The sequence below is a fragment of the Electrophorus electricus genome, chromosome 8 (genome assembly GCF_013358815.1).
Source record: "Electrophorus electricus isolate fEleEle1 chromosome 8, fEleEle1.pri, whole genome shotgun sequence".
Lineage (NCBI taxonomy): Eukaryota > Metazoa > Chordata > Actinopteri > Gymnotiformes > Gymnotidae > Electrophorus > Electrophorus electricus.
The window spans coordinates 26,863,098-26,880,880 of NC_049542.1; the positions used below are offsets into that span (position 1 = coordinate 26,863,098).

The 17,783-nt window shown below is 39.8% G+C and overlaps 1 protein-coding gene and 1 non-coding gene across 4 annotated transcripts; both read right to left on the bottom strand.

Annotated features, from left to right (window-relative positions):
- Positions 1–5,114: 5,114 nt before the first annotated feature.
- Positions 5,115–17,642, bottom strand: si:dkey-240h12.4 (death-associated protein kinase 2). 3 transcript variants are annotated; one of them, XM_035528841.1, is made up of 12 exons: positions 17,541–17,642; positions 12,911–13,074; positions 12,251–12,472; positions 11,273–11,411; positions 10,450–10,579; positions 9,880–9,928; positions 9,430–9,456; positions 8,476–8,628; positions 7,683–7,728; positions 7,482–7,571; positions 6,270–6,356; positions 5,115–6,146 (listed from the first exon to the last, which is right to left on the bottom strand). In XM_035528841.1, the coding sequence occupies exons 2-12, from the start codon at positions 12,970–12,972 to the stop codon at positions 6,066–6,068; spliced, it is 1,086 nt and encodes a 361-aa protein (XP_035384734.1). In that variant the 5' UTR covers positions 12,973–13,074; positions 17,541–17,642; the 3' UTR covers positions 5,115–6,065. The 3 variants fall into 3 exon arrangements, with proteins under 3 accessions (XP_035384734.1, XP_035384735.1, XP_035384736.1); XM_035528842.1 differs by lacking the exon at positions 17,541–17,642 and adding an exon at positions 16,949–17,224; XM_035528843.1 differs by lacking the exon at positions 12,251–12,472.
- Positions 16,580–16,651, bottom strand: trnap-ugg. Its single transcript has one exon. It is a non-coding gene; the product is annotated as a tRNA-Pro (tRNA).
- Positions 17,643–17,783: the final 141 nt, after the last annotated feature.

Sequence of the window (17,783 nt, forward strand, 5' to 3'; positions counted from 1 at the left end):
AAGTGTTATTGGAGAGATATCAAAGCTGTTATAATGGAGTGTTGAAGTGTTACTGGAGAGATATCAGAGCTGTTATAATGTGGTGTGTTACTGGAGAGATATCAGAGCTGTTATAATGTGGTGTGTTACTGGAGAGATATCAGAGCTGTTATAATGTGGTGTGTTGTCATAGATCATTGAATTAAAGCTAATTTTTAAGAAAAGTGTACAAAAAGGAAAAAAATGTGACATCCCAGTGACCCTCTCTGTTGAAACTGGACAACCTAAAAATAGTTCATAAAAAAGTAACAAATTAAACCTGGTGGAACTGAAACAAATGTTTCTATATTAAAGAAAATTTGACCCTTTATTATAACAAGTGATTGCATATGATATGACATTTTATTGTGTCATTGTACATACTGTATGACAATATTTTACAGTGACATTCTAATACTTAAATGCACAAGAGTTGCTATTCTTTTGTATTTTAAGACACACGTTGCTATAGTGCAAATCATTTTTATTTGAAAATAGTCCAAAGTTCATTTTTACTGTCCTTATTCCTCGTCTCAAAGTGCAAAAGGTATTAGATATGACATAATGTGATTTCCATTGCTGATGCTTTCACAGCGCAAAGCATTTCCACACATGCATACAGCAATATTAAAGCTACAATTTCAAGTGAGGTACTTAGTAATAAGTATTTGTATATGGCACAGTGTGTATGCAAAGTCTCAAAACCCTTTTAAATATACTGCCAGCAAACAGAGCAGTGATAAAGCTATTATTAGCTCCATACCACACCTCAGTAACACACACACACATGCACACACACACACTGGGAGAGATAAGTATGGAGGAAAATGTCTACATATAGATTGAGTGTTTCAAATTATATTTTTATACAACCATTTCGTTAAACACTCACAATATAATGAAATATTATTCACCATTCCCCATGAAAACACGCCTTAGCTGTAGACACTCTTGGACCGACATCTGAAGACATCTACAAAGCAAGGGACTCGAACCACAGAATCATTTGCTTGAATAAAAAAGTCATAACATCAGCGATATACTGTTATTCTGACCATTAAAAAAAACAGGGCAAACTTTCACAGCACCAACTCTAATATTGTAATGTTTATGGGATTTAACTGAAGCTTTTATCCAAAGTGACTTACAATTCCAACAAAACACAAGTTGGGCAGTGGAGAGTCATGCTCAGGGATCCCAAGAGTGGCAACTTGGTAGTGATGGAGCTTGAACTAGCAACCTTCTGATTAGGAATTCAGCACATTAATCACTAGACCACCACTGCCTTTACATTTCGCTCACCATGAAGGCAGCTGACAGGTTTCTCCTCCCAGTAGAGCAAATTCTTTCTTTTATGGACGAGGTTCCTCCATCTCTCTCTCTCTCTCTCTCTCTCTCTCTTTCTCTCTCTCTCTCTCTCTCTCTCTCCATCTCTCTCTCTCTTTCCATCTCTTTTCTTTTTTTCTGTTGTTCTATTTCTTTCACACACTGTGGTCTATGGTCCTTCTCCCCCTCAAACATTTACTTGTTCTTATTTTTCTGTGCTCTTTTACCCCTCTTCCTCTCTCACTCTGTCTCCATCCTGATTCACCATACAGACCAATACTGAACTCCAAAATAGGTGGTTCAGGGATCCACTTTTCTGGCATTTCAATTCCATTGCCAAACATGAGGTGTACATGCCTCATGTCTTGTGCCTGCGTGATAAGAAGTATAACAGGACTCTACCAAATTTAAATAAATCTTATATTACTGTAAAAAACAGGTACTAATGTAGATCAATTTCTTTAAAAGATTTGTAATAAGACATTTTAGAGCACCTGTAAAAAATAAATTAAGAAAACAAAACAACTTCTGGCAAAAGTCCACAAGAAATGTAAAGATTCCATGAGGCTTCTGGGACTGTTTTTTCCCTGTTTTCTTTGCGCCAATGTTGCCATCTTCGTCTTGTCTGTGATGTACCCGCACCCTGACCTCATGTAGAGTCCACTTGGCATAACTCCGATGCGAGGCTCCACGCACTCTCCCTCTCCCAAAGAACAAACATTGAGTCACAGAGCGCTGCATGCACAACTGCAGAACATGTGCATGTATTTCGGGTCAGATAAGGCTGCAGGTACATCGTAGGGACACTGAGCTTGATTTGACACTCAGGATACACCGAGTCTCTGTAGCAACCGAGTTATCATCAGAGGCAGCCAAGTGTGTTTTCATCGAAGGCTTTAATTTAAGCCACAGTAAACAAAAGACAGTGATTGACTCCAGGACTCCGTATATGTTTTCACTGATGGCTGTTCACACAGAAAGGGTGTTAAGTCATAACCTTTTACTTTGACTACAAACCTTTAGTATAAAGACAAATTATCTATGAAATGAAAACAAACAAATAATTTAAAAAACCACAAGTTGTTTTCACAAAACAGTAAAAGTCCTATAAAATAAACTTGAGTTCCTAACCTCTTGAAGTTCCGCCACAGAAGTAAGTGTCAGAGAATCTAAGGGGAAGACCTTCCTGTCCCTGAAGACTCCCAGGTGTGTTCCCATCACCCCCCAGTAATTCATCCAGTCCCCTGGTTACCTCCTGTGCTGTCACTCCACTCATGACCATAAACATGCCTCTGCTTATCTCATGCGCTTCTCTTTCTTTTCTTTCATTTTTACAGAAGAGGTGTGTGGGTACAAGCATGTTTGGCAGAAGAGGAGGGAGTCCTGCTCAGACTGAACACCAGACGACCAGCAGTAGCCGGTCGTGAGAGGACAGATGCGTGTTTTTTTAATAGCTGCTCTAGTCTGTGGTAGTTCTTTTGCAAGTGCAAAAGCTATAACCCCTGGAGACATGAGACTTGCATTAATCACATAATAACATCATTCTAAAGAGGTGTTGTCCCCAGACTATCACTTCCTGTACCCGCACTTTTTAGAACAGTATTTAAATGTGTATATCAACATATACATATAAAACATATATCGGATGTTCAGCAATTTAAAAATCTTGAGAGAAACAATTGGTACAGATCTGTGATGTAATTTCCATGCCTGTAGGCTCTGCCCTGTTGTAATAATTCCCTCCCACAACCAATAAACCTCCTGTGGCTGTGCTGTGTCCAGCCTCTCCACACACCTTCTCTGCCCTACAGCACCTGCACTGCCCTTTACGGCTCTCTTTTATGGCACAGATATGCAGTAAAAACTTACAGACCCCTACCACTTACCAGCCATATATGCACTCAAAAGCCCAACACAAACCCACACACAAACAAGGACAGCACTATTCTGGCTTCCAGTGACTTCAGGGACAAACACAACACACCCCTTCCGCTCACATTAAATTACACATTTTCTCACTCAGTTAATCTTAAATCTGAAAAGGTTTCCACTGACACAAAGACAGAAGCACGAAGACAAAGCATAGATTAACGCAGCATAATGTAAATATCTCTTTCACATACTCATACTCAGACACACACACACACACCCCTGCTCGTGGCACGCGTAAGGACCTGCGTTCGCAAACGATGTTACCTGACCCTCAGCCGTGGTGAAACTGTGCATAACACTGTACAGGAGGTTCATGAGGTACAGGCCTACATGGTACACAGTAAGAAACTCCAGTTCCAGAAGACACGGTGTTCGTCTTTTTTCATTACGTCTTTAATTATGTGTTCTAGTTTTCTGATTAAGAAACCAAGGCACAGGACCCCCGTTTTAATCCCCCCGGTTTTCAGATATTGAAGTGGAGATTTACATATTTACATTTTATGTTAATAGTTTTATCTACGAAAAAAAAAGTCTGTACTAAACCAAGTCTTGCCAAATCCTCTAGAACAAGCAATTTGCGCATCACCTATAACGAATCTGGTTGGCCAACAATGCTGTACTCAGTTTAATTTTTATGACTTACTAAATGTTCTATTTAATAAATAAGTACCAGCACATTCTTAAGTGTACCTTTCAACGTCCGTGTAGCATATAATCTCCCTCGATGGTCTGATTGGAAGTTCACCGGCTGAATAAAAAGACCTCCCTCGTTCGAAGTCCGTCTGAGAAAACTTCCTAAAAGTCCTCGCAGTTCGGAACAAAAATAGATTTAAAAAAACAAAACAGGTAATTGGGGCTTTCGAAAAAAAAAAAAAAAAGCTTCAGGCAATTCAGCGCACCAAACACCTGGACCGGCGGATCCTCCTCGCCGCTCGCTCCGTAAATGACACGCCCTTAACGTTAGCGTCACATTATAAGTCAGCTTTACATGCATTAAAACTAGTGTCAGCTACTTGCATGCAAGCATTCACGTGTGTGCAGTTGGGATGCAAATGTATGTATAAAATGTGACGAATACAATCTGTAAAAGGTGGTAAAACGACGTCCCCAGAATACACGATAAATCACTCAGAACACAAATACCGCAAAAAAACAAAAAAAAAAGGTAAACGCACAATCTCTCTTACCCAAAGACGTTACACCTGCTTATAATGACAGCTCCAGTCAGGCAGTGTTATGCACCATTACAGGTCAAATAACACAAATGTGAATTATAACCACATAATTCATTTATATAATCGTACTATGTTTAGAGCCGTTATATATACATATTACAGGACTGACTGTACTCAAACCTATTGTCATGGTTGACATGTAATAACTATTAACTATTATGATTATTATATGTTAAATAGATCTAAAATTGCATATATTAAAATAAGCTAAATAACTATACAAAAATAGCATTGTGTGTATTTCTCAACAGAGATGGGGCTCAATATAATGTGTTTTCAAAATGGAAGATCCTATTCTTTTAACAACGATTAAGTCTTAGAAGCTGGCTAAAACACTTCAGAAAATATATATTTACAATTCCTATGTCAACTGCATAAAACAGTTTATGACCTTAAAATCTTTTCTTTTGTGCTTTAGCACATTCTAAGTCACCCAGTGTCCCAGAGTTGCTATAACAGCTCTGAAAAGTCTTCGCACTGTTTTTTCTGTTAATATTGATTCTTAAATATGAAAAGGCAAAAGGCCACTATTTCACAAATCAGTATGGTGTTTAGTAACTTTTGGTGAAGTTTCATGCATGTTGGTACTTGGCGAACTTGGCGAACAGTTGACAGTGGTTTTATTTCTGCTGTGGGAGCTCTGTCATGTCGATAAGCCATGTCCATGACTTGGACTGAGGTAAAATATTAAAATGTTCATATATCTTTTTCTACTTCTCCGGGATGGATAAGCAGAATTGTTCAACATGATTCAACCTCTGGTGTCCATGACAGAGCATGAGGTGCCAATTCAAAATAAGCGGTAACATCTATTCGCGTTACCACTATGGCCACCATAATGGTCACTGTGAAAAGATTAAAATTCGCAAGTACACTGGACATTCTTATTTAATATGGTCTTTCAGCCTGGCTTTAAGTACAACAGAAATGTGCTTTTAGGTACAGTCCAGCCCAGGTTATTCTAGGCCGTAATCTCCAGGGGTGAGTTAGATGTGAAGGTGGCTGAGGGCTGAAATGTCAAGAACCTGTGTGTGGTATGTCAATTAAGGCACATAAATGAGGAAGCTTTCCATTCTTTGAGGTCACAAGGAATTTTCTCAAGAAATTGAAGAAGTTCCTAAAATTCCCAGTAGGATCCCAACACAAGATTTTTTTTTCTGTAGCATTAGAAGCATTTAAACTTTATGAACATGTAAATCCATGAAAGATTATATCACCCCCATTCCTCTAGCTGAAGGCTGAAGGACCATAATGCAACATCTCAGAGGTAGCAGAATAAACTTGTGAATACACTTGCATATTAGTTTGGAGAATACTGTGACTATGTCATGAGTCCATCCCCTTTCACAGAACTGACGTCTTCTGACATGAGTACATGTTCAGAAAATGACACACTTTCGGACTTGAAGCCTAATGATGCGATTTGATTTGCTGCTGAAAGCAGTGAACACGGCCTCTGTCGCCCCCTATAGGTCAAAGTCCAGGTGACGCTTAATGGTCACGTTCAGCGTTGCTGGAAGAATTTAATGTTGTGTCTCCCCCAAGTGGATGTCTCTAGGAACTACTGCTGAGTCGACGACGCAAAAGCGATACGGTTTTGGTTTCAGTGTCCTCCTGGTCACTCTCACATTCCCTCTGATCAGTACAGAAAGATCAAAACAAAAATAAATTAAAGAGATGTCTCAGTATAAGACAGTGTTTACATTTAAAGCTTTGCTGGGGGCATTACACAGATCATTTATTTTTCTGTCACCTTACCAAGTCTTGCTTGTCCACAGCACCAGTCTTACACACCAGTTTGAGCTTATACAGTCTATTACAGGCTGACACCATGTTGTAGGACATCTAAAAATGAAAAAAAGATGTTACATACAAGCTTACATACCAATTCAACATATAATTGCAAGCTAGAGAATGCAATTTTCATTGCATTTATGAAACAAAACCCTAACTGCGAGGGTAGAGTTAACACGAGAAGTGAACAAAACCTTTGCCAAATAGGGGATCACAGTACAAACCCCAAAAAGACAGCACAGAGATACTACATGTACTGTATAAAATTGCCTGTATGTAGTTAACAGCTCTGTATTCATAACACAATGACCCATATGTTAAAGGAGTCGAGCAAATTGGATGGCTGCATTAATGCAATACTCTTGCCTGAACAGCAGGTGTCTCACAGCTGGCATATGGCATGAGTCATAACTGCAGAAAGGAAGTTTAAGCTAGAACCAAAAGCACGATATCCATACCAGAGCACTCTTGTTTTCATTAGGTAGAGAGAGAGAGAGAGAGAGAGAGAGAGAGAGAGAGAGAGAGAGAGAGAGAGAGAGAGAGAGAGAGAGAGAGAGAAGGAGAGGAGTGTACTCTTTTTGTTTTACCCTAGAAAAACAGCAGACCCATACACTATACACAGGGACAAACTCTATACACAGACCCATACACTATACACAGGGACATACACTACACAGGGACAAACTCTATACACAGACCCATACACTATACACAGATCCATACACTATACACAGGGACATACAATATACATAGGTAGATATGCTATATACAGACCCAAACACTATGCACAGGGACAAACTCTATATACAGACCCAAACACTATACACAGACCCATACACTATACACAGGGGGAAAGTGAAGACAAATAATATTAAAAGTAGTTACGGCAAGCAGCTAGGTGTGTTAGGAGTGTTATAAGTGTTAGGAGTTTAGGAGTGTTAGGTGTGTTAGGAGTGTTATAAATGTTAGGAGTGTTAGGAGTTTAGAAGTGTTAGGAGTGTTATAAATGTTGGGAGTGTTAGGTGTGTTATGAGTGTTAGAAGTGTTAGGTGTGTTAGGAGCGTTAGGTCGTGAGTTATCTTTGACCAGTGGTTTCCCATTCGTGTTCTCACAAGCAGCTACAGTGGTAATGAATGTGCTGTGATCCAGGCCCAACAGGGCAGAGAGCAAACTAACCTTCCACTTCCTCTTAGCGTTAAACCTCTTAAAGTACTTCATGTTGATGGAGGAGCGATTCCTCCTGGCCATCTGTGTCTTGGTCAGAGGCTGAAAGAAGTGGTGAGATCAGAACACTTCCTAAATGAACAGTACCTGCTAAAACACACATTCACACAGCTGTTCATGACAGGGAAAAGAAGGTTCAGCTGTGTCTTTGACCTTGATCCAAGGATGAATCAGGCAGTCTTCTGCAGTCATCCTCTCTCTGCACATGCAAACACGCAGACACACACAGAGACACACACAGAGAAATGGGCACTTGTAAACACAGCTGTTTGCAATACCATATAATACAATTTCATCCAGAACCATCACTGCATTGCTGCAAATATGTGGTCATTGTATCATAGTTTTTATATCACACACACACACACACACACACACACACACACACACACACACATACACACACATCTCCATTGTATGCAGCAATATCAGCAGACTTATAAGGTAAATGTGAGAGTTATAAAGCTTGATCATATAATTGATTAGTACAACAATACAGTTATTTAGAGGTATATGTTAAGAATCTGCAGTGTCCTCTGAGCATTTAGTAGATAAAGAAGTTTTTATTAAGACCACCACTAACCCTCCAGTTCTAGTATTAACATCTCCCCCACCAGAGATTTTGGCTGAGCATAACTTGAGTTATTGAAGGTTAATGGTCTTGTTCAGGGGCACAATAGTGGCAACTTGGCAATGGTGGAACTTGAATCACATGGTGGGACTTGAATCATAACATCATGTTTACTGGAAGGGGACGTGTTCTGTAAAGCTTCGTTTATAAAAATGTGTTGTTTGTTCATATGAAAGGTCCAATAGAATATCTCAAAATGTAAAACTCACCTCACAGTAACAACACACTTGCCAGGTCTTATAAATTAATAACTACCATAGAACCTGTTTACGGAAGGGAGTCACAGCACAGTAGCTATGGTAAAGATACAGTTACCTCTGATCTTTGGTGAGTAGTTTTTGGATAAAGTCTTTCGCCATCGAGGAGGTCTGGCTGAAATAGTGAGGCTCAAACACATAGCTCATTGCCACGATGTTCTTCAGCGTCTCCTCATCTGTCTCTCCTTGAAACGGGGACAGGCCACTCAGCCTGACAGGTTAAAGCAATACTTCACCCAAAAATGCTAGGCTAGCCAAAAACACATGAAAGTCAATAGTGACAGTTAGCACAGTCTCATTAGCTTCATAGCACAGTCTCATTGGCGCAACAGCACAGTCTCATTAGCATAATATCATGGCCTCATTAGCATAATACTCTCAGTTCTCTACTCGTTTGCTTTTCCTTTAATAAAAACAAGGTTGCTACGGAGAGATACATTTTTGCCTAACATTCAGCACTACAAACCTACTCAGGCAATTCCACATCATCAAAAGCAGAACATAAACACTTCATAAAATTATTGTACAAAAAAGTATATAAAAGTATATTAACCAAAGCACATAATTTATTCACAGTCATATGTTAAATAGACTCAAAACTTTTAATGAATATTTCCCCATGTCCCCTCATTCAGATCATGTAATGACAGGCAGCAAACAGCACTTCTGTCTGCTGCTGTCAGGAAGGGCAGAGTGTTTAACTATTAGCTCTTTTTAACTCTTTAACTCATAAGGCCTCTAAATAAATGTCCCATTCATGTGAAGCACAAATCACAGTCTTTGGTCTGCTATACCCACATGCTATGAGAGCTATGACTTGTTTGGGAGAGCCGAATACTCAAATAAACCACACACACACACACACACACACACACACACACACACACACACACACACACACACACACACACAAAATCATTAGCTATATTTGAATAATTGGGGTTGTTTCAATGGGAATGGGAGTGAAAGTTTGAGTAATTTGCCTGTAGGGACTTCCAGTAATTGCACTTACAGAATATAGGTGATGACACCGATGCTCCTGAGAAGAGAAACACACACAGAGGAACATGACTTCACTTCTCACAGCATTCAGATGGTTCATTGTCAGTTCTTGTTGTGATTTCTGAATATAACGCACCATGACTTCGGGATTCATGACTTCAAATTTCTTTGTATGTGATACAATAGGTAAACTGGGCAAATACATTGTGATTATTTCTCACAAAGTGAAAATCAGCATTAGGCATAAAGTTACTGTACTGGACCTTCCCTCCACAGAATGTTACAAAGAACATGCAGGTCTATATGAAACATAAATGCATGTGGATCTATATTAAACATACCGGAATGGTTATTTCAGTGTAACTATGGTGGAGGAACTTTCTCATGAATGCTACACTGGTGGTTACAGTACACAGTTTGTGTGTGTGTGTGTGTTTTGTGTTACATTAAATATACTCACCACATATCTGCTGCTGTGCTGAGGGGCTCAAAATTGATAATCTCAGGAGCTACGAGACAGAGGGGGAGAGAGAGAGAGATGAATGGATGGAGAAAGGACAAAGAGAGAGACAAACAGAATGACAAAAACAGAGACATATACAGAATTCACAATGCTAGTATGTCTACCAAGAACAATCATAATTACATGAGTGTGTCATTTACATGTCAGACATGACAAGTCTAAATGCTTTCACGAGTCCATTTTGTTGCCAGTTATAAACCAGCAGTCCCCAACTTTGATAACACGAATGTCATTTTCTGTTCGTGTTCACGCTACTTCACGACACCGTCGCTAGAGACAGAACAGAGGCTGTTTCTGCTTCTCTCCACTCGGCTGTCGCTCTGACAAAAAGTGTCATGCCACTTCTTGAACTCCATGGAGTCTCCATGGAGACTGCCAAACCTAAAAATCCTGTTATGCACCGAAAGCACAGAAAATCGGATGCGTGTGCACATGCAAGATTCTGTACATGTTCTCCTCACTTAAGCCTAAATAAAACCATGTTTTCTACTGGCCTGCACCATTTACCAATGTACTGAGGAGTACCCCCCATGCTCCTGTACTCCACTCCTTGTATAAAGCGATGGGCCATGCCAAAATCGATGATCTTGATGTCTGGACTGGGAGCATGTTTAACCAACAGCATGATGTTCTCGGGCTGAGGAAGGAGGTAGAGACCATTTTGTTTTTTCACAGTGGCCCCATACAATGTCATTTAGTGCAGCTCATATCTATTTGATGATAGACAACAATCCTTCTGTAAGTAAAGTTAAAAAACAAAGAAGTCTTGTGCTTTGCCTTGGCCTAAGAGCTGCTACAAATCAAATGGAATCTGTTTCTACTAATCTACTAATCTGTGTGTCTACTAATCTATAAATATGCATGTCTACTAATCTACTAATTTGTGCATCTATTAATCAAACAGAATCTGTGTGTCTACTAATCTACTAATCTGCCTACTAATCAAACATAATCTGTGTGTCTACTAATGTACTAATCTGTGTGTCTACTAATCTACTAATATGCGTGTCTACTAATCTACTAATCTGTGTGTCTACTAATCTACTAATCTGTGCATAGAGATGATTCAGCCATGAATTGAATTGAATTGAATTTGCATTGAACGCTACAATATGCTACACTTTTATATGAGACAGATAAATATCTGTAACAAACAGGTTGGCACATAGACGTAATAATGAGCCATGGGGAGAAAATGCAAAATACATGAATAAATTAACACATTTTTAATAAGGTTAGTGTCAGGGATAATCCATACCAGACAATTAAAAGAAATTTGAGTCTAAATTAGCATACACATCTTTTTGCTGTTAACTTCATCAGGGCATACCTTTAAGTCAAAGTGGCCGATTTGTTTGCTGTGCATGTAACACACACCCTGCAGAATTTGCTTCAGGAAATCGATCGCCTCCGACTCCATCAGATTCTCCTTCTCAGCGATGAAATCAAAGAGTTCACCTCCCCTAATGCTACATGTACAGACACAGGAGGAAGGTGACCCACACAGACATGAAACGATACCAAGGACATGGACAGTGTGTACATAAATCTGTACTTTATTACGGTACTGTACAGATACCTACACATTGAAAAAATGTGTCTCTCTCTGTGTGTGTGTGTGTGTGTGTGTGTGTGTGTGTGTATATATATATATATATATATATATATATATTTTTTTATTATATATTTTTTTTTTAATATTTTTTTTTAAGTGGCCCACAAACAAAGCATATTCTAATTAAATTAGATTTTTAAAGTACCTTTTTGTAATGCAATGTAATATTATGTATATGCACATGACAGCAAAGGGTAGAATTAGATTTTGAAGGGTGAAAGTGTTGCACAACTTCTGGAACGTTTTTCACTTGTTGGTTAAAAATAAGACACTGCAACATACCACAGCTGTTACAAATTAGGGGTTTCTGTCATCATACTAGAGTTCATCGAATGCTGCCATATGTCATCTTAAAGTCACATACAGCCTACATAGTTTAAGCACTAATAGTGAGGATATGTGAGGATGAGTAAATCTTGTGTTTTGATCGAGGTGCCGTGTTGCTTTGCAGTGTTTTCACTTTGCCCTTTCAAAGTTCCTTTCCTTCCTCTGTCCTGCTTATCAGTAAACCACACCCCTTTAAGTCATGCTCTTTGCTTTTTTCTTCCTGTCTATTCACCTCACCGCATAGACACACACACACACACACACACACACACACACACACACACACACACAGACACACACACACAGACAGACATATGCACGCATGCAGTTTTATTCATATCTACATGAGCACACACACAAACTTACAGCTCTACTATTAGAACCACCTCAGCCCTGCTCTCAAACACATCTTTGAGGGCCATGACGTTTTGGTGCTGGAGACTCTGAAGGATCTCCACCTCCTGCTCCACACTCTTCCTCTCCAGCCCAAATCGGCTTCCCACACTCCGCTGCAGTTTTAAAAACTTCCCCGCCCATAAGGTGCCAGTGAGCCGCTCTCGCACCTCCCGCACCTGCCCGAAGTGACCACTGGGGGGGGGGGGGGGGGCAACACAAGAACATGGAGGTGCAGGGGCAGAAAGCTTTAAGCAAAGGTTAATTTTAATCTTTTTCACACGTCACCCGTACTGTGGGTCTCAGTGTAGGCAAAAATAATAATAGAAAATATGGTACTTCATACTACAAGTCTTTCTGTTAGTTTATAATAGTCAATGAGTTAAATCATTTATAAGTCCCCTCGTACCTCATGTAACGCACTTGTGTAGATATAGGCTTGGTGTCGAAGAAATCAGATTACATTTCTGAAATTCCTCGTTCATGTCATTACAAATAAAGACAACAGTTCCGTCATCTTTAAATATGCACATGATGCCGACACAGCCGCTCTTTTCTAATATAAATGTAACATTACACGTAACTTTTTGCCTGAATGGAAACAAGAATATACCACCAAAAAAATGTACTGACCTTCCTAGGACATCTCCGATTTCATAGAGATCCTCCACGTTATCCAGTTTGAAAACCGCCATCCTGCCACTTCTGTCCGCCCTTTTATTCTTAGGATTCTGTAATCTCACCTATGGCTACTGCATTATTCCTGAAATTAATCCTGCAGGGCTTTGGGTCCAGAGCTAAAACGCAGAAAGAAGCTTCAGTTTCTCGTCTTATTTTTGTTGATGCAAAACGCCTTCAGGGCAAAAACAGGCGGGTTTTACTACTTCTTCAGCTATGTGGGGGAGTTCCTTATTTTACAGAAATAAACTGACAAGTTTTGGAGGTTTTTTTTTTACACTTTTATAAGATCATAATTTATGTTGGTGTTTACCCAAAAATTGGGGCAAATGCAAACTATAAGAAACTGTGTGTATCTCTGAGTTCACATGAGATGGATTTGCTTGCCATCTTTCTTAAAACAAAGATTGTAATGGTTTGTGTCCTGGACAAGTCTTGACAAGTCATAGCTTAGAAACAGAACCAATAAACCAAGACATATTATTATGTATCTGGCAATATTTGGCTCAAGTCACATCATTGCAAAGTGAAACAGTGCATAAAATAGAGAAAATGACACAAAAAACCTTAGTGAGATTCAGGACAGTTAGATTCCCATACCATACGTGGCATTAGCTCATGCATACGTAACACACCCATTCCTCAGATACAAGCATACTTCTGTAAAGAGTTTTCAAATGACTAAAAAGCTTTCAAAACAACTACACAAAAAAGACAAATAAACAAGTAGAGAAAAGAGAGAGAGAGAGAGAGAGAGAGAGAGAGAGAGGGTGTGTGAGCTGATGCTTGACAAGAGAAAAGGCACAGAGCTAAACAATGATGAAACACAGAAAACTGCTGGATTGTAAATAAATGAGAAGTTCTCTCTTTATGTATTCGATAAGAGTTCATAATGAGGGCTTAGTAATGAACACTATACAATATCAGTGCTATACAGTCTTTATGGCAACATTATTTATAAAGTACATCTACAGCACTTATCTGAAACTTTTGTTCAAAGCAACTGACAATAATGACTGAACACAACTTGAGCGTTGCTTAGGGGTCCAACAGTGACAACTGGGCAGTGGTGGGGTTTGAAGAGGCAAGCTTCTGCTTACTAAGCAAGTACCTTAACCACTGAACTACCCTTACAGCTAGCGCTTATAGCCATCGAGTGATAGCAAATCTTTTAGCTACTATCATAGTGTCTGTAGTAAAGACTCCATCAATAATAATTTTATTGTAAGAGTAGTTATGGTTGTTATTCTGTAGGTCTCATAAGCAAACACACAAAAGCTGTGTTCAAAATACATCAGTGCATAAAACCTGAAGTGTATTAATTATAGTGTATGATATGTGTACTTTGTTTTACCTACACATTATTATGTTTAGGCAGTTGTGTTCCCTTTGCACATTTATACTTATAAATGTAGGAATTTCGTTGTGGTTTCTCTTTACATTATAGGGACACAGTTATAAACGTCCTGCAGTGTATTTTTTTAAGTTCCTAAATCATTGACTGTAGTGGACCAGAACATGGTGTTGCTACTGAAAATCTTCACACAGAGAGACAGGTGGAGCTGAAAATCTACACACAGAGAGACAGGTGGAGCAGTCTAGTCAGAGGGATAAAAAAGTGTCAAATAAGCAGATCTACACAAAGCAAACAGGCAGAAAATTCCAAATGAAACAACAGAATAGACAGACAGACAGACAGACTTGTTTTTTGTTGCATGCTAATAGTGGTTCAGACATTTTCCCCACCAGAGACTGTCCCCATCTCTCCTCTCCCACTGACTTCCTTCGTTGCCATACCAGGACAAAACAATAAAGTTCATTCAACAAGACACAGTGGATACTTAAGCCAAAGCCGAACAATAGCCTTCGTGCTCCGTAGTTCGACAGGGTCGATACTGCTGAAATTCCCCTGAACTTAGTCGTTTTTGGACAACGATCGCGGCCAAGCTGTTTCATCATGTTACACATCAAGACTGTTCTGTGCTGAAATCTCCCTATTAAGGCTGCCTTTAACTCTTGATTCTTCAAGGTTATTCAAAACCTATAAAAGCCTGTGTATAAACAATTAATTATGTGTATGCTGAAAAAAAAAAGTTTTGGCATATTATGTTCTGTCATATTAATAACATACACATTTGAGTGCTCTTTCACTGAGCACTGCTGGTACTGCTGAATACAGTTTAGCTCCCCTCCCTTTTACCTCACATGCAACTTCTCCAACAGGGAGACGAATTTCCTGTTTTCCAAGAATAGCTTTTGTAAAGGCAGATCCGGATGGTCATATACACACATTCCACTGTTAGCAGGAAGAGCTGACGAGAGCCTTAACGAGGAGCCGCTCTGGAGAATGCTTCTGGAGCTACTGAAATATCCGAAACCTGGCGAATTTTATAGTTTATAGATTATATTATATGTAAACTTTATATAAATATAGGCTATGTATATAAATGCCTTAAATTTAAATCTAGTGAAAGTACCAAGTCATTGCTAATCGCTCAGTTATAGTGGAAACATTAAAGCATATTGTTTTGTTGATCAATTTGCAAATTCTGTTTCTCATTGAAAGTTCTGCAGGGCTGTGCGTTACGCATGCCAACCAATGTCCAACATTACGAAAAGTTTCCAACATTTCGAAAAACAATCTTACTTCTTGGCAGTCGAGCGGAATATCTAATAGTTACTTGATGCACCCATCTGAAGGATGTCTTTTGATTGAATGCTGATGTTAAAAAAGTTAAAATGTTCACGTGGAAATTAAAGTGCCTACATGGGACCTTTAGCATAGGACGCCCTTCACTGCGTGAGCACTAATTCACCTTTACATCATTACAGCATGCATCACCACTGGAGGAATTTGAAATTAAACAAACCGCCCCTTCCGACAGCACGAACTAAACTGCCTGTAGTTGCCGCTAGTTAGTTTCATTAGTTATCAGACGCTACGCTACTCGACACATATGTAGGGACTTTAAAATACACAACGCAGAACCGTCTTCATCTCTCAAGGACCTCACTGTGACAACTCTCTCCAATCAGATGACTTAAAAAAAAACAGGAAGGACTTTGAAATGAACGTTTGTTCGCTGCCAGCATTAAATGCCACAAACACCCAAGAAAACTGTTAGTCTTGCTGAGGGAGATTGAGTGATAGCCAGACTATATGCAGTAGTGAGGAGAATAAAGTGTCAGAGGTCAGTAGGTGGGATGGGTCATGAAACCAGGGCAAAGCTTTTATAAGGTTAAGGTCTTGTGGACCGGGCAATGGCCAAAACCAACACAATGCAAATACAACAGACGGGACGGCAGAGAGGGCCATTACCACGACATTCTTTGTACTGCATTTAAGACAGTTCAGCCACTCTGTAAACTTGTTTAATACAATTAGCAAACACAACACAAATAATATTATTTAATACTACGTGACAAGACCTTCAGTTTTGGAAGATTACTTGGTACTTTACCCACGGCCACTAATGCAACAGTGTTCAGATGGAAGTGAATACGCGGCATCTGAAATCACAGCTTGAGTCACGATCTCGATAAAATTGCTTGTTTTTTAGACTCTTTCGGCATTAATCTAGCGGATAATGAAACTGCAATTAAATGTCCGTTCGGGCAAAACCTGGGCTCGTCCGGGATTTGAACCCGGGACCTCTCGCACCCAAAGCGAGAATCATACCCCTAGACCAACGAGCCAACTGAGTAAAGGGCTGTCTAACTAAACCCTGGTCGCCTCGTTGGTATCAGGGAGTAAGTAGTAGCACACAGCACAGATTTCAGCATTGTAAATTCCTAACATGTAGCCATTTACAAAACATGTAGAAACTCCATGTATGTCCAAAACCGTTTCGACATAGAAATGAAAACAATTAAAGAAGCATATAGGCCAAATGTCAGAATTAACACGCAGAACCAACGAAGTATAACCAGACAAACTGATAAAAAATTAAACGTTTGCTCTTGCTGACTTAACATTAAAACGTAATATCTCACCGTTATAAAACAAGCAAAGTCCAAACAGAACATACAAATGTCGACCCAGGACACCCCGTAGTGTCCAGCCCGGTTTCACGCACGTCGTCGGGTGTGCTCGAGCAGGTCCACGCTACTGGTTCGTGGTTCGGGCCGCTCACCCCCGTGTCAACCCCGTGTGTGTGTTTCGTGACGCGCCTCCGTTTCGCGGATTTATCAGTGTACTGCAGGGTCACGACTGAACCACCGTGACTGGGGCGCGAGACGAGCGAATAAAAGGACTGCAGTGACGCCCGAGCTCCGTGCGACGTCCGCAGGGATCTCGCAAAACACGTGGAAACTTGTTCTGTCCTGCAATCCCGTTGACAAAAAATCTCATTCCAGAGATGTCTTAAAACGTGGTGGTTACCTAATCCACTGCTTGAGCAAAAGCTTTTCTCCTTTATTTTACTCAGTTACATGGACGGCAGGAAGATTTAGTACATTGTCTTTTCTCGTTACATTTCTATGCCGATTGTTTGTTGCCCATATAGCGTTACAGCACCTGCGCCTTCTTCTACGCCAAAATCACATTTCAAATAACTTCAAAAGATAGTGAACTCAAAACGCCTACCTATGGAGTCTGACCGTGGCTTTGTGATCCGTTCCGATGTCATGTAGGTTTAGTAAACGTCTATGGATTTTAGTTTCAATAATGGCTCCTCGTCCTGGACATCGCTGCAGCTCGCGTTCCCTAAAATCAGGAAACGCATTTTTTGTTTGTTTTGACCGAGTGCACACGCTCTCCGGACACTTGCCACAGGAGTTACTTTACGGTAGGAAATGACCGGTGCTCTTTCACCGAGTAAGAAATAAA

Bases quoted from the DNA above. Each gene is read 5' to 3' on its own strand.
- si:dkey-240h12.4 (XM_035528841.1), bottom strand. From the start codon at position 12,972: ATGGCGGTTTTCAAACTGGATAACGTGGAGGATCTCTATGAAATCGGA. The intron at 9,929-10,449 runs GTAAATGGTGCA...TCTGTCTCGTAG, and splicing joins GGGTACTCCTCAGTACATTG to CTCCTGAGATTATCAATTTT. The intron at 7,729-8,475 runs GTAACTGTATCT...TTGCATGTGCAG, and splicing joins CTACTCACCAAAGATCAGAG to AGAGAGGATGACTGCAGAAG.